Consider the following 14,859-nt stretch of genomic DNA (forward strand, 5'->3'; position numbering starts at 1 on the left):
CTAATGCATAAGGGAGTAATGGAGTATGGGACAAGTTCCATATACAACTCTGAAATGTACCAAATACTCCCGCAGAATGCAGCTTACACGGTAGGATCACCAAAAGTTCACTTTTTAAGCAAGATCCACATACATCTCAACACCCACACAAGCGCAGCTGTTGCTTGTCCCATCATATCCTAAAGAAGTAAAGACACAGGCCCATGCTTGACGCCTGAGTTGCTGCTGCAGTTGTGTAGAAGCATGCTGTTTGGAGATCCAAAAGACGACTAAAGCTTGCTCAGCAAGCTCATGCAGCCATGCCTGCACACATGCTGTTTTGTTATTTTGTTTTGGATTTTATTTCGCCTGGCAACGTTGGCATGAGGAAACGCAAGAAACCGAGGGCAATCTTTGCATGGTCCTTTGGAGAGGAAAAGGACGTCCTGCGATCGCAGCAGCGTGAGATGATCTGTTCGACAGCTTGTTTGGGTGTCCCCGACCCCGTCCGTAGAAGCACCGAAAGGTCTCACCTCTGCTCGCCTTCACCCTCAAATGTGACTCAGCTGGGCGCAAGGGGCAGGAGCTCCAGGAGACAGGAGCAGCAGGCTCGCCGGGTCATCAGAGCGCCGCTGGCCAAGAACAGAGCACCACCGTGCACAAGTGTTTGGAGATCCAGGGGTGGAGTTCCAACGGGCGCAGATATAGGTGAGTGTGCTTCATCAGTCATCACTGCAGGGCTTCTCGTTTTCGGCTGAGGCCGCGTTCGCCAGATTTACTGTTCATTCCCGTAGCGCACTGTAGTATTTCGTTTGTATTTGGTAATAATTATCTAAACGTTGACTAGGCTCAAAACGTTCGTCTCACAAAGTACAACCAAACTGTGCAATTAGTTTTTGATTTCGTCAACATTTAGTACTCCATGCATGTACCGCAAGTTTGATGTGACGGAGAATCTTCTTTTTACATAGTACCAAAGTTTGGATTTTGGTGGAACATGGCCTTGGTTTCATGCATCGGTGGTCCTGTATGTTGGTGTGTGTCAGATATGAATCGGCAAATCGCCAAGGTGAGAGTAACCAACGCTACACCATTTAAAAAAAAATTAAGGGCCACTCTCTGATGCATCTTGCGCTACGATAGTTTTGTTGCAGCGGCAACAGCAACAAACATTGCTTCTGCACCACTCGTATTATTTTTCATGCCTGAAAACTGAAGGCTGTGCACCACCCTTTTGCGTGCACCGACACACACAGTATAAAAATAATGATATTTATTAGATTTGAATGGAACGTCAGTTTGGTGAAACATGCACCTTTCTGCGACCACGCCGTGCAATTATTAGTTTGTTAGAAGCGCACGTTGACACCCAATGGCACCATGATGTATGGCTGGAACCTGAAACGTGGTCGCGGCACGAGCTGTACCACCTGTATGCGTTACACCTAGACTAGATGCAGCACAAGTGCACACTCGATCCTCCACGCACAGACACCTCATATACAAGTAACTAGTACTAGAACAGTAACTTTTCTTTGATTTGAAAAGGATAGTTAACTATAGTTAAGGACTATAGTACATTACTGCATTTTCTTAACAAACTATATTACTATACCCCGTTCGGCTTACCTTATAATTCAGCTTATTTTTTAGCCAGAATAGTATTTTTCTCTCACAGCAATTCAACCGAAACACTGTTTTTCAGCTAAATTCAGCCAAACGAACGAGAGTATTACTAGCGAAGGCGCAGTAGTAGTAATAAACTGCGTCGCGTTCAATGTTTCCGCACTTGTCACACAGCATTACCAGACCACGGCGCCCACGATAATTCAGTTAACAGATCGAATCCAATTTTACTTGCACATCTCCATGACAGCATTAAGAAAAGATAACATAATCATGATGGTATAGCTTCCGAAAAAGACTGGTTTACGGAGCCTAATGGGTAATGACACGCCGTCCCTCCGCGTCCAGCCCACGCGAAACCGACGGCCAGCTCAGCGCCGCCGCGCCATCCCCGATCCCGTTCGCGGCGCCGACGGATCACGCACGCGGCCCCCGCGCCAAGCGGAGCGTCGACACGGCAACACCCCCGAGGTCCGCACGGCCGGAACCCTCCCGTCGCGCCACGTGGCAGACGCCGTGACCACGCGCGGCATATCCGGCACCCCCAGCCGCACATTCCGTCACGGCACCTGACGGAAACCCGCGGCCGCTATAAAGAAAACCCGCGCTCCTGCTCCCTCCCGCACACGACACAGTCACCACACCCCGCCTCGCTCGCACTCCCTCCGCTCGTCTGACATCTCCTCCCGTCCTTTACTTTCGAAGCCTCGCGAACCCCGACGATGGCCGCCGCTGCCGCCGCGGTGTCGGTCGACGAGAAGCTCGACAAGCTTCGCGCCGAGGTCGCCAAGCTCGACCAGATCAGGCGAGTCCCTTTCCCCCACTCCACTCCCCTATGCACTAGTAGATCTCGCCGGCCGATCGCTTCGCCTTCCATTTTTGCTGATTTCTGAGTGGGTCTTCCGTGCAGCGAGAACGAGAAGGCCGGGTTCATCAGCCTCGTGTCACGCTACCTCAGGTAAGTAGATCCCGCAGATTCGCTCCGTATGATTGCTTTGTGCGCATCGACTCGTCAGTTGAGTTATCTGGGCTGTGGCGTTTTGTAGTGGGGAGGCGGAGCAGATCGAGTGGAGCAAGATCCAGACCCCGACCGATGAGGTGGTGGTGCCGTACGACACCCTCGCGTCGCCTCCCGAAGGTATGATCGCCCGTTCCGATTTGATCTTAGTTAAGTGTAGTGTGGTGGTTGTTGCGGGTGGATCCGATCGGGGGTCTTTTACACACTTCGTGTGAACACTGATTGGATCGTTTCTCTGTGAGGTAGATCTCGAGGAGACGAAGAAGCTGCTGGACAAGCTCGTTGTGCTCAAGCTTAACGGAGGGCTCGGGACGACCATGGGCTGCACTGGGCCCAAGTGAGTGCACCTCCATCCTCTCCACTACTGTCAGCTGAATTTTACCGGCTCTCATATGTTGGATCATGTATATAGCTTCATTTGAATTATGAAGAGACTAGAAACTGTATTTTTCTTTAGCTAGCCTGTGAATATGTGGATTGTGTCGTTGTTCATTACATACATGTTCTGAGCAACACGGAAAACTAGTGTTGATCTTCCTGCACATCGTTTTTGGTAGAACACTAATAATATACTGTAATATTTATTATCCAAGCTGTTCGTTTCTGGGTTATTTACTTTTGTTCGTTAGTTTCCTGGTCTATAGTTTTGTAGTTGGTACAAGGGTTTCTTTTTCTAATGGGCGCAAATGATTAAACAAGTACCACAATTGCCTTGTTCTTTGGATTTTGGTGTGCATGCCCAAATGTCATATTGTACTGTATCATTGTTATAGTATGAACTGTCCTATTTTATTGGCCCCACCAGTGGAGCTTTCAATGTCTGTGGTCTGGAAGAATATGGGAATGGAATACTTTAGTTGTCACTTTCAAATGCTCATACTGTTGTCCCTTTTCTCTGTGTTGAGATTCCAATAGGTTTAGACCTCCTTCCATTCTTCAAAATCAGTGAATTGATGAGTGGCTGTGTGCATATGTTGTTTTGATGTGATAAGGTGATCAAATTGTTTATCTGCTCCCTCCTAATGTGCTGCAGCTGCCTGTATTACTTTCTTATGTAGTGTTCTTAGTGCCTCAACTAGTAGTGCATCGACATTCTGACACATTTGTAATTGAATTGTTGGTTAATTATGCGTCATAAGGCTTCCCGGCATATCATTGTTCACTTAATCTAGTGAGACAGCTTTGATAGGTAATAGCCGCAGTTAGTCACCTGATACAGTTTTTAATCAATTAGTTAGTTATTTGTGCTGCTATGCATGATCCTTGAGATGTTATGGATTTATGGCTCTTCCTTCATCTTTGAGCAGTTAGCACAACTAGATTCGTATGGATTGCAGGTCTGTCATTGAAGTCCGCAATGGGTTCACATTCCTTGACCTTATTGTGATTCAAATTGAGGTATTCTTCATTAACCTGAACATCTTTTCTTACTGTTTGGATATGGCAGTATCGGTCTATGCTTTATTAGTTTACATGTCTCTGCAGTCCCTGAACAAGAAGTATGGATGCAGTGTCCCTTTACTTCTGATGAACTCTTTCAACACCCATGATGACACACAGAAGGTTCCGTATCCCCTTTGCTTGTCTTCATTAAATTGACGAGTTCTTAGAACTGTACTAACATGCTTTTGTGTTCACTAAATGATGAGTCCTAGACTTGTACTAACATGCTTGCCACTTACCTTTTCTCTTCCCTGAAGATTGTTGAGAAGTATTCCAACTCCAACATTGAAATTCATACTTTCAATCAGGTTTGCGGCCTGTTTTTGTTATACTTCAGCCACTTATATTTCAATTATATGCCATTTTGGAGTGGCAAGCAATGTTAGCTGATAAATTTGCATTGTCTTCTACAGAGCCAGTATCCTCGCATTGTCACTGAGGACTTCTTACCACTTCCAAGCAAAGGGAAATCTGGGAAGGATGGCTGGTTAGTTTTCCCTCTTAGGTTATTATAAAAGTCAAAATATTCTTCCAATGACTGCTCCCAATGGAATCTCACTTTGCTTGTTGGATTATTTATGTTGAAGGCTTTTAGATATAGCTTGAACCATATTACTTTAAAAAAAAAAGATTGAACCATACTTTATTTATAGCATATCTTCATAAATTCAATAGCCCCATCTGATTATTGTGATTTTTTATGTGAAAGGTATCCTCCAGGCCATGGTGATGTGTTCCCCTCTTTGAATAACAGCGGAAAACTTGACATCTTATTGGCTCAGGTAAGCAGAAGTCACATTAAGCTTCTCTCTGTAGTTGGCAAGCATCAGTGATCTGGAAACTGATTTTGTACTCTATGGTTTCCAGATATTAATCTTTTTAGGTTTATATTGCACTTAAATATTAATTGCTGTAGTCTTCTACATTACGAAGGGTTACTTCATGAAAGGATAAGTTATATTCCTTTACAATGTACTATTGTTGTGCGTGATTCATAAATCATATTTCACTGTTTGAGGCCCTTCAATGCTTTCTATGTAAAGAGAGTGCAAGTTTTGGTACAAAATAAAAGGCAAGCTTGTTTCTGAGGCAATCGAATATTGAGGTTGTTTCTCTTTTCTTCCTGAGAAATATAAACTGAAATAGCTATGCAACTTCCAGAAGCTTTTTATGGACTAATAATTGAAACCACAATAGTACACTGATAGCTTAACTGAGCATTTATCTTGTTGCTTTGCTAATCTGTTTCCCAACCCTCTATATCAGGGCAAGGAGTACGTCTTCGTTGCAAACTCAGACAACTTGGGTGCTATAGTCGACATCAGTATCCATATAGAATGATCAAATTTGCATAATTTATTTCCTGCTTTAATACTTAATATTGCTGTGTGCTCTGAATTGAAAATTGTATCCTTAATCAGCACAGAGATCCTAAACCATCTGATCAATAACCAGAACGAGTACTGCATGGAGGTATGCAAGAATGTCTTGTTTATACTGCTGTTGAGTTTGTGCAACTTAAAACTCAAGAACTGTATTTATTCTAGGTTACTCCAAAGACGCTGGCTGATGTTAAGGGCGGTACTCTCATCTCTTACGAAGGAAGAGTTCAGGTACACTTGTCCGTTGATCAACTTGAATAATTCCTCTGCACTCTGCTAGTTTATTGCCATCTGTTACTGGTTTCAGCATCAAAGAGAGGTTTTGAGCCTTTAATAGTACTCAGAAGTTTGAAGTTTGTATTTATGGCAGACAATTATGCTTATTTCCTGTTCATTATGGGATTCTAGCATAAGATGATACTGATTCATTTTATGATAATTATGCAGCTTTTGGAGATTGCCCAAGTACCTGATGAGCATGTATGTAGCTGTTTCTGCGTTACTTAAGTTTTATAATCTGTTCTATGATTTCATCAGCCTTCTGTAGTAAGAGCTAACACAACCTTCTATTTCTCTTGTATCTCTACCAGGTGAATGAGTTTAAATCGATCGATAAGTTTAAGATATTCAACACTAACAACTTGTAAGAAACCTGGCCTATCTGCCTTTTAAGGGAAAAAAGTCTATCTTTATCTAACAGTTCTTGCCCAACAGGTGGGTGAACCTTAAAGCTATCAAGAGACTCGTAGAGGCTGAGGCACTTAAGATGGAAATTATTCCAAACCCTAAGGTATGTCAACTATCTGAATCTTTATGATATCCATTCCATAGCATTTATATTGTAGTGCATCAGTCAGATTCTTTGTTGAGTGCTATTACCGTGTTGGGTTCTTATACTGAGAAGTTGGCATTTACAGGAAGTTGATGGTGTGAAAGTCCTTCAACTCGAAACTGCAGCTGGTGCAGCTATTCGGGTATGCAAACAACTCCCTGTCCCAGTACTCAGTTTTGTTCCATTTTTTCCTTGTATTCGTCCTCTAATGCTTTTGTTACCTTTAACTAGTTCTTCGACAAAGCGATTGGAATTAATGTTCCCCGCTCAAGGTTTCTCCCAGTGAAGGCTACATCTGATTTGTTGCTTGTGCAGGTATTTCTGGATGCATCTCAATGTTTTGTTAGTTTCATATCATAATAAGCCTGGTTCTAAGTTCAATTTTGTTGATGGCTCAATGATATGCTCATTTTTGTTTCCACAGTCTGATCTTTACACCTTGGTTGATGGCTATGTCATCCGCAACCCAGCCAGAGTGAATCCAGCTAACCCTTCGATTGAGCTTGGACCTGAATTCAAGAAGGTAAAGCAGTTTGTCTCCAAGATAATGAAGATATCTTTAATAATAGAGTTCCATCAATAGCATTGAGAATGTTCCTTCACAAAGTAATGTGTTGATGAAACCATTTTTTTAACATAAACTAGCAGGACCTGCCGTTTATATTAATTAATATTAGGGAAGTGCTGATAAACCATTGATCAGTAAAAACCACCATTCTTTTCAACTGGTCAAATCATTGATCAGCAAGTACTGATGAATGCCCCCCTTAATACAGGTTGGCAGTTTCCTTGCTCGGTTCAAGTCTATCCCCAGCATCGTCGAGCTTGACAGCTTGAAGGTTTCTGGTGATGTCTGGTTTGGCTCTGGAATTACACTCAAGGTAAACTTTGTGATTGTATGGTTCTTTCTCCTTTGTTGCCATATGTGCCGCTTAGGTACTGTATGTTGAATACCTGGTGCAAATTTCGTCAGATGTTTCTGTCTGTTCTGGTCTTGTAACTTGTATGCTCATTCCACTCCATACCACCGGCTCATTGAGTTGTGGCATCTGTGTTACTGAATACAATAGTGCCTGATTCATATTGTTGGTGCTATCTCTAGGGCAAGGTGACAATCACCGCCAAGTCTGGAGTGAAGTTGGAGATTCCAGATGGAGCTGTACTTGAGAACAAGGTATAAACAACATCTCATCGATATGACATTCCCAACTGCTGTGCTTTAGTGGGCGCTGACACATGGTTCTGCTCGCTCAAGGATGTCAATGGTCCTGAGGATCTTTAAGCGATGCTTGCCGGCACCAGTTTTTCCCAAGGACATATCACAGGAGCTGCCAACCCGAATCACTCCCACTGAGCTCATCTTTTGTAATTTTCATGTGCATTCCGCTTCCGCTGTGAGGGTTCTGTGAGCCCGCTAGAGAATAATTGTGATCTTTGGTGCGTCTGTACTTCTGTTTTTGGTGCGCCAGGGACGTATATTTTGCTGAAATGATACTACCATAGCTTTGCTGTATGGTGTCTTACCGGGAGTCCGGGAGGTCCGTGCTGTATGATGATGTCTTACCGGGAGGTCTCGTGTAGGTGGTACATGCATGGTGCTCGAGAATATTGTTATGGAAAGGGCACAAAGTGACCATATTCCCAAGGTAACGCCGTCATGCGGGACACTTTTCGCGCGAATGGCGCTTGTGGTACGGGACCTTGCAGATAGGTTCCTCGCCTGCTTGTTCGAATCGAATGTGCTGGATAAAGCGGGATCCATCCGGGATGCACTGTAGGTTCCTCGCCTGCGATTCCATCATCCCTATTCTGTAGGTTTTTCACCTTGGTTACCTGAAGTCCTGAACAAATTGCAGTGACTCCCCTCATGGTCCGGTAAATTGGCTGCGGTGGTACAATTCTTATAAATCCATCTTGATTTGTTCCAAGTTAAACTAACAATGAATAACTTAAGGAATAAAAAAAACAATGAATAACTTAAGTTTAGACAGATTGTCAGCACAACCCTTATTGTCAGCACAGCCCTGTTCGTTTAAACTTATTAGCCTGGCTTATCAATCATTATACAGTGTTTTTCACTCAAACAAAACTACATCAGCCGCAAAAACCATTTAGACATTCCGGCCACTCTGGAACCGCCCCCGCCTTTCTTCTTCAGCCAGAACAGGTGTCGGAAGAGGTTGAAGTGGGAAAGAATGCCAAGATACGCCTCGCAGAAATGGATAAAGACAGCAATATGCAAGATAGTATTCGGATGCAGATTGCACAGGCTCATTCCCCAATACTCTAATAGATCGCGCAAGAAAGGATGAACAGGAAGTCCTAATCCGCGCCAGAAATAATCTTCGAAAACTACGACTTCGTTAGTATGCGGCATCGAGTAGGGCTCATCGTCGGCCGGACGCCATCCGGCGGTAACACGGTCAGGAAGAACGCCCGCCTCCACCATCCCGTTGAGCTCCGTCTCCACCATGAGTGACGGCACCCATTCCTTGTCACGGCTCGCCCCGGCGGCCGCCTTCTTCGGGTTACCACCTCCCCTCTTCGACGCCATCCCTCAGATCTGGATTAGGGCTAGCGGCGGAAGCGCGTGTGAATGCCAATCGGGGAGCGCGAGGGCTGAGGAGGAAGGCGAAGTGGCGGAAGTGGCAAAGGTGGGAGCGCGGAGTGCAGCGGCACAGTTATAAAGGCACCCTCTCCACTTTTCGCATTCAAGGGTTTTTAGGAAACCGCACCATGATTTGCGCCTTTCCGAATTCCCCGAAGCGGCGTGGTGGGCCGTTATCTGGGCTTTCGCGCAACTACGACCCATGTCGCCCATTTTTCGACGCAACTTAGAACTGCACACCGAATATTCGCCGACTTCTCCGCAACACCATCAAGGCTCAGTAATTTCTACTGTACAGCCGTTACTCCGATTTTTTTCTCCACAATTTGCTTTATTCGAGATTTCCGCTTGTGGCTCGGGGACTACGTCATCATGGGCCCTGTTCGCTTCGCTAAAAAACAAGCCGAAACACTCTTCCGGCTGATTTATCGTGAGAGAAAAACACTATTTCGGCTAAAAAAATAAGCTAAAAAATACAGATTATAAGACAAGCGAATAGGGCCATAATGACTTGGCTTCTCACCACACTGGGGACTTTCTTCTGGTTACTGTTGTTTCTGACCCTGGCACCACGTGACCACGTCACCTACTATCAGGCTCGGTGACTAAGTGGGCACACTTCACTTTGCGGTGAATGTGCGCTTTTCATTTCAGGGCTACGCCCAAAGACTGGTTGCCTGCTCGGCTAGTCTTCTACTTTTCTTCTACTTTAGACCCTGGCACCACGTGACTACGTCACCAACTATCAGGTTCGAGGACTAAGTGGGCACACTTCACCTTGCAGTGAGTGTTTTCTTCAGTCTGGAAGACTCCGCGCCTCCTGAAGTTGAAGAAGTCTATCTCCCTTTCTCGTGGTCGGACTCTAAGTGGGCACACTTGGTACATTGCAAGAAAATTTTTGATTTTGAACTTGAGCTCCTTACATCCTTCTGGCAAGCCTTACTTAGGAAAGCCCGTGCTCGACCGGACAGTTAAACTGGTCGACTACGGTCCACAACTGCTCGGTGATTCATTATGGTGGTCGTACCATGAGTCTGACTGCTCGACTTTGTTTACACCTACTCGGACAAGCTCAAGACGGCGTTGCACAGCGAATACAAGGCGCTTGGAGACTAGCTGTGGGGGTACGACCCCAGATACCCACGGCAGATTACATGGGCTACGCTCCTAGGGGCGGTCCAGCCCACAAGACGACACGGTGCACGACACTGCTCGACGTGCACCACAAGACATCAAGGGCGATATCCTGAAGATACCACAAGATCTGTTAAGATACGTTCGATCCCATGATTCCTGTAATCTGTTATTACTTTTCGGTTATCTCCTAGATCTAACCGACTTGTAACCCTACCCCTCAATCTATATAAGACGGACAGGGACCCCCTCAAAACACAGACAACATCATACGAAGCTAATACAATCCAACAGACCACAGTAGGGCATTACGTCGCGCTGACGTGCCAAACTCTTGCGTCTCTATTGCCTTCTTGTTCTTGATTACACGCATCTCTGTCGATCAATCTACCTTCGTAGGATACCGGACTACCGACGATATTATGTTGACAGGGAGAAAATAATATACAGATTCAAAAATGGGATCCCCTCTCAACCGTTAGGTCCTCCATTTCTCAGCGTCGCCGCCCGTAGTCCCGCTCCTACCGACCTCCAACAAACCCTAGCCATCCATTGAAAAGAGGGACATAAGGCCCTCATGTCCGCTATACCAGGCGGGGCTGAGGAACCGCTTGGGCGGACGCGGGAGGGGAGGGCCAAGGCGAACGCAGCAGAAGGAGGGAAAGGACGCCGACGTCGGAGGGAAGGAGTTACCTCGGGGCGGACGCGGCACTTCCACGGTAGAAGGAGGGGACGAGGCACCTCGAGGCGGACGCATCGCTGCCTCTGGCGCAGAAGGCCTGAAGCCATACGCGCCGAGGGGACATGGCGATCAAGTTGTATTTGATTTAGTTTGAAAGTGTGGTCAATGTATCTTTCACAGATAGCTGCAAACCGCAGAACCTGGGATCTCTATAAGGACAATCCATTGATAAAAATGATTGCTGAGTGCAAGATCTACGATAGCAGACATTAAGGTATTGTCACCACTTTGTCAAGATTCCTCCCTATTTATGATTCTCGGATTATGTTTTCTGGTTCCTTTTTTATTATATAATCTAAAATTTGTCAAGATCCCCCTATATACATTGATAATGCAATGTATATGTGCATGCTTACTTTTTCAGTAAACCTGTACAGGTCACAACAGCAATTGAATTCTATTTCCTTATTATTTAATTTCAGCAAGCACATGGTGAGCCATCAGGATGGAGAGCTCCCTCCTGGGCATATATTGGTTGAACAGTTTGCCAAGAACCACCCACTAATCACAGATGGTTTACTATGTACTGGAAGGGCCTGACCTAAGATGACAGACCTGGGTCGTCATATCCTATTAAATGCACACCAGGACGTGATTGAATCATATTATCAGAATCTGCATTTTGGTGAAAACTTCCTGATATCTGATCTTGTTTTTGAAGAGAGAAAACTCTATATCCGTACAAGGGCCAGTGCCTTCAGTTCTACAGAGAATAAGGTCTGTAGTGTACTGAAGGCACTAGCCCCTGTACGGATAGAGTTTTCTTTCTTCAGAAAAAGATCAGATAGCAGGAAGTTTCCACCAAAATACAGATTCTGATAATATGATTCAATCACATCCTGATATGCACTTGATAGGATACAACGGCCCAGGTTTGTCATCTTGGGCAGGTCCTTCTAGTACATAATAAACCATATATGATTAGTGGGTAGTACTTGGCAAACTGTTCAAGCAATATATGCCCAGGAGGGAGCTACCCATCCTGATGACTCGCCATGTGATTGCTGAAATTAAATAATAAGAAATAGAAGTCAACTGCTGTTGCGACCTGTACAGGTTTACTGAAAAAGTAAGCATGCACATATACATTGCATTATCAATGTATATAGGGAGGATCTTGATAAATTTCAGATTATATAATGGAAAAGAAACTAGGAAACATAACCCGAGAATCATAAATAGGGAGAAATCTTAACAAAGTGGTGACAATACCTTGATATGTCTCTGCTAACGCAGATCTTGCACTCAACAATCATTTTCACCAATGGATTGTCCTTATAGAGATCCCAGGTTCTGCGGTTTGCAGCTATCTGTGAATGATACATTGGCCACACTTTCAAACTAAATCAAGAAAAAACAAAAAACAAATACAACCTGATCGTCATGTCCCCTCGACGTGTACGGCTCCGGGCCTTCTGCGCCAGAGGCAGCGACGCGTCCGCCCCGGGGTGCCTCGTCCCCTCCTTCTGCCGCGGATGCGCCGCGTCCGCCCCGAGGTAACTCCTTCCCTCCTTCTGCGCCGGCGTCCGTCCCCTCCTCTGCCGCGGAAGCGCCGCGTCCGCCCCGGCCCTCCTCCCCTCCAGCGGTAGCGACAGCGCCACGTCCGCCCAAGCAGTCCCGCAGCCCCGCCTGGTATAGCGAACGTGAGGGCCTTCTGTCCCTCTTTTCAATGGATGGCTAGGGTTTGTTGGAGGTCGACAGGAGCGGGACTACGGGCGGCGGCGCTGAGAAATGAAGGACCTAACGGTTGAGAGGGGATCCCGTTTTTGAATCCGCATATTATTTTCTCCCCTATATAGTAGTAGTAGACTAGAGAACCCGGCTGATTCCAGCACCTAGCGGCGATACATCAATAGATGAGCCCATGAAATGGAGCCATAAACCAAGTTGATGACCATAACTTGATCCAGTGTCATGTCACTTGAGCTCACGGCATGGTTGTGAGTTACTGCTGCAGTTTATGTCCAGGCAGTTTCCTTCCGATGAGTCCACAGAAGCTACGGAAGATGGAAGGAAATGAGAGTATATATAATCATGTCTCAGAAATGTAGCGGCATTACATTGCAAGTATTTAGTCTCAATGTTTCCATGTTCTGAACATAATATGTATCCATTTGAAATGAGTATATATAATCGTGCCTTAGAAATGTAGCAACATTGCAAGTATTTAGTCTCCACAAAACAGAGCAATTTTTGCATACAACAGAAATTGTAGCCTAAGTGCCATGTTTCATGAGAGAGTCAGGTTATAATAAATGTAAAATTATATGCTAACAGCGGCAGATAATGGAGTTAAGTAAGCGCATAGAGTTAAGTAAGAGCACAGAGTATAAGTCCCACAACTGCGAGGGAACTGGCCATAGACTATAGAAACTGGTAAATGTAGTGTTTGACATGTAAGAAAAATATATATAAGAATTGTTCTTGAGAGATATCTACTTAGTCATTTAGCACAGATTTTTGAAGGACATAGATGGCTTGCTTTCTGAGCTACAAGATAAGTAGTACTTAAACAGGGGCATTCAAAGTTGTGGTGATAAGCACATAAAAAATACAGATGAGAATTACAGTGCAAAGTAGTTAACCAAGTGGAAGCACATGTTCAAGTCTCCGTTGTTATATACATGCTGGAGACAATGTACAGAGCTGCTATATTTGTGAAAGGAGAACTTACAGGGTTTTATTGAAAGCAGCCAACGAACACTATCAAAGTTGAAATCCTTAGCTTGTGCACCCCATAAGGTTACTTTGAGCTCTGTGTCGTTGCAAAATATGGGAATAGCATTTTCCCCCCATATGTCGACTTAAAAAAACAAATTATTATAAAGATGCAAGGTGGTGACCAAGTACTGAGAGCTCTTTTTAGGTAAAAACACATACTACATATCCTTTATGAGCACCTCTTTAAGGGTAGATAGCTTGTCCTTGCCTCTGAAAATTATATAGGAACTGGTGGCTAAATATCAATGATCCGGTAAGAAATCGGAACAATCATTGAGACACAACATGTAAGCAACACACTTTGGCTAAGTCCAAATAACCAATATGATCCGGTAAGAACATATAGCGTCAATGTACAGCGTCAATGAAGGCTGAAGGGGGGAATAGGGACATCCGGAGGCAACTCACCAATAGCTAGAAGGATGCAGCCTGTGGAGTGGGCGGACCGGATGTCACGGGCGTAGGAACGGCGGCGTGATTGGAGGCGGCGCGTCGAGGATGGTGGAGCAAGCGACGAAAACCCATCGAGGCACCTGCGGCCCTCAGAAGACCGGAGGCAGCACGGCGAAGGCCCGGCAGGGCCGCCGCCGTTGGAGGACCAACGGGCCCCCCGCCGAGCAGACCCACAGCTAGGACTCCAATGCAGGCTATCGCAGTCGGAGGTGGAGCGTGAGGCAGCAGGCGGACTTATGCGAGGGAGCTAGGGTTTTCGTAGCCCGAGGAAGAAGGAAAACGAAGGGAAGAAAAGCTCCGCCGTCGCAGCAATGGGAGTGAATGACAACCGGATCGACCCTAGGGCAGTGAGCGCCGGTGCCCGCATGGACCAAAGCAGGGCCGGCCGACGGCGGCGCGGGGTGGAGGCGAGGCGCGAGGGAGCGGAGGGCGAGGGCGAGGGCGAGCGAGAGACGAAGGGGCTGATTGGTAGCCCGGAGCGGGCCGTCCTCGAACGGTTTACTGGGTGGCCTCGTTCCACCGTGGTGTTCGCATCTTTCGCCGCTCGGTACCTCTTCTATCCTCCGTTATGTAAGTGTCCGTCTTTTCGATTTCCACTCCTCTTTCAATGTAGGATGACTTGATGCTTGCCGTGAATGTTTCGAACAAGCGCGGGAGTCGGCTAGGGTTACAGCCTCACGTTTCGCGCCTCTCCTTCCTCCATTGCTCTGGTGCGTCTTTTCTCTTGCTCTCCCTCGATCTCGGTTAACCGCCGAAGTCGACCTTGATTGGCAGATTCATGGTGGTCCTCCGATGCCGCAACAGTATACCTCACCTTCGTCTCTCTCCTCTTCCTCTCTGTGCGTTGCTTTTGTTGATTTATGTGCGGATTTTATTTGAGTTGTGCCATGATTCTAGGGTTCTTGTTCTTACATACTCAGA

General features: G+C 45.8%; 1 protein-coding gene and 1 long non-coding RNA gene across 3 annotated transcripts; one reads left to right on the plus strand and one right to left on the minus strand.

Moving 5' to 3' along the window:
- The first annotated feature begins 2,230 nt into the window (after positions 1-2,230).
- LOC136550109 (UTP--glucose-1-phosphate uridylyltransferase) lies at positions 2,231-7,793 on the plus strand. Its single transcript, XM_066541583.1, has 21 exons — positions 2,231-2,410; positions 2,516-2,563; positions 2,652-2,743; positions 2,870-2,960; positions 3,961-4,021; positions 4,109-4,186; positions 4,324-4,374; positions 4,480-4,553; positions 4,776-4,848; positions 5,333-5,390; positions 5,493-5,539; positions 5,614-5,679; positions 5,896-5,928; positions 6,039-6,091; positions 6,163-6,238; positions 6,366-6,422; positions 6,512-6,595; positions 6,705-6,803; positions 7,057-7,161; positions 7,383-7,454; positions 7,536-7,793. Exons 1-21 carry the CDS (start codon positions 2,328-2,330, stop codon positions 7,560-7,562), a joined length of 1,428 nt encoding a protein of 475 aa, XP_066397680.1. The 5' UTR covers positions 2,231-2,327; the 3' UTR covers positions 7,563-7,793.
- Positions 7,794-11,508: 3,715 nt separating this feature from the next.
- Positions 11,509-14,743, minus strand: LOC136550111 (uncharacterized). 2 transcript variants are annotated; one of them, XR_010782160.1, is made up of 3 exons: positions 13,894-14,608; positions 13,439-13,695; positions 11,509-12,761 (listed from the first exon to the last, which is right to left on the minus strand). It is a non-coding gene; the product is annotated as an uncharacterized lncRNA (long non-coding RNA). The 2 variants fall into 2 exon arrangements; XR_010782159.1 differs by lacking the exon at positions 11,509-12,761 and having other exon boundaries at positions 13,329-13,695; positions 13,894-14,743.
- Between the last annotated feature and the right edge of the window lie 116 nt (positions 14,744-14,859).

This window comes from Miscanthus floridulus, chromosome 4 (assembly GCF_019320115.1).
Source record: "Miscanthus floridulus cultivar M001 chromosome 4, ASM1932011v1, whole genome shotgun sequence".
Lineage (NCBI taxonomy): Eukaryota > Viridiplantae > Streptophyta > Magnoliopsida > Poales > Poaceae > Miscanthus > Miscanthus floridulus.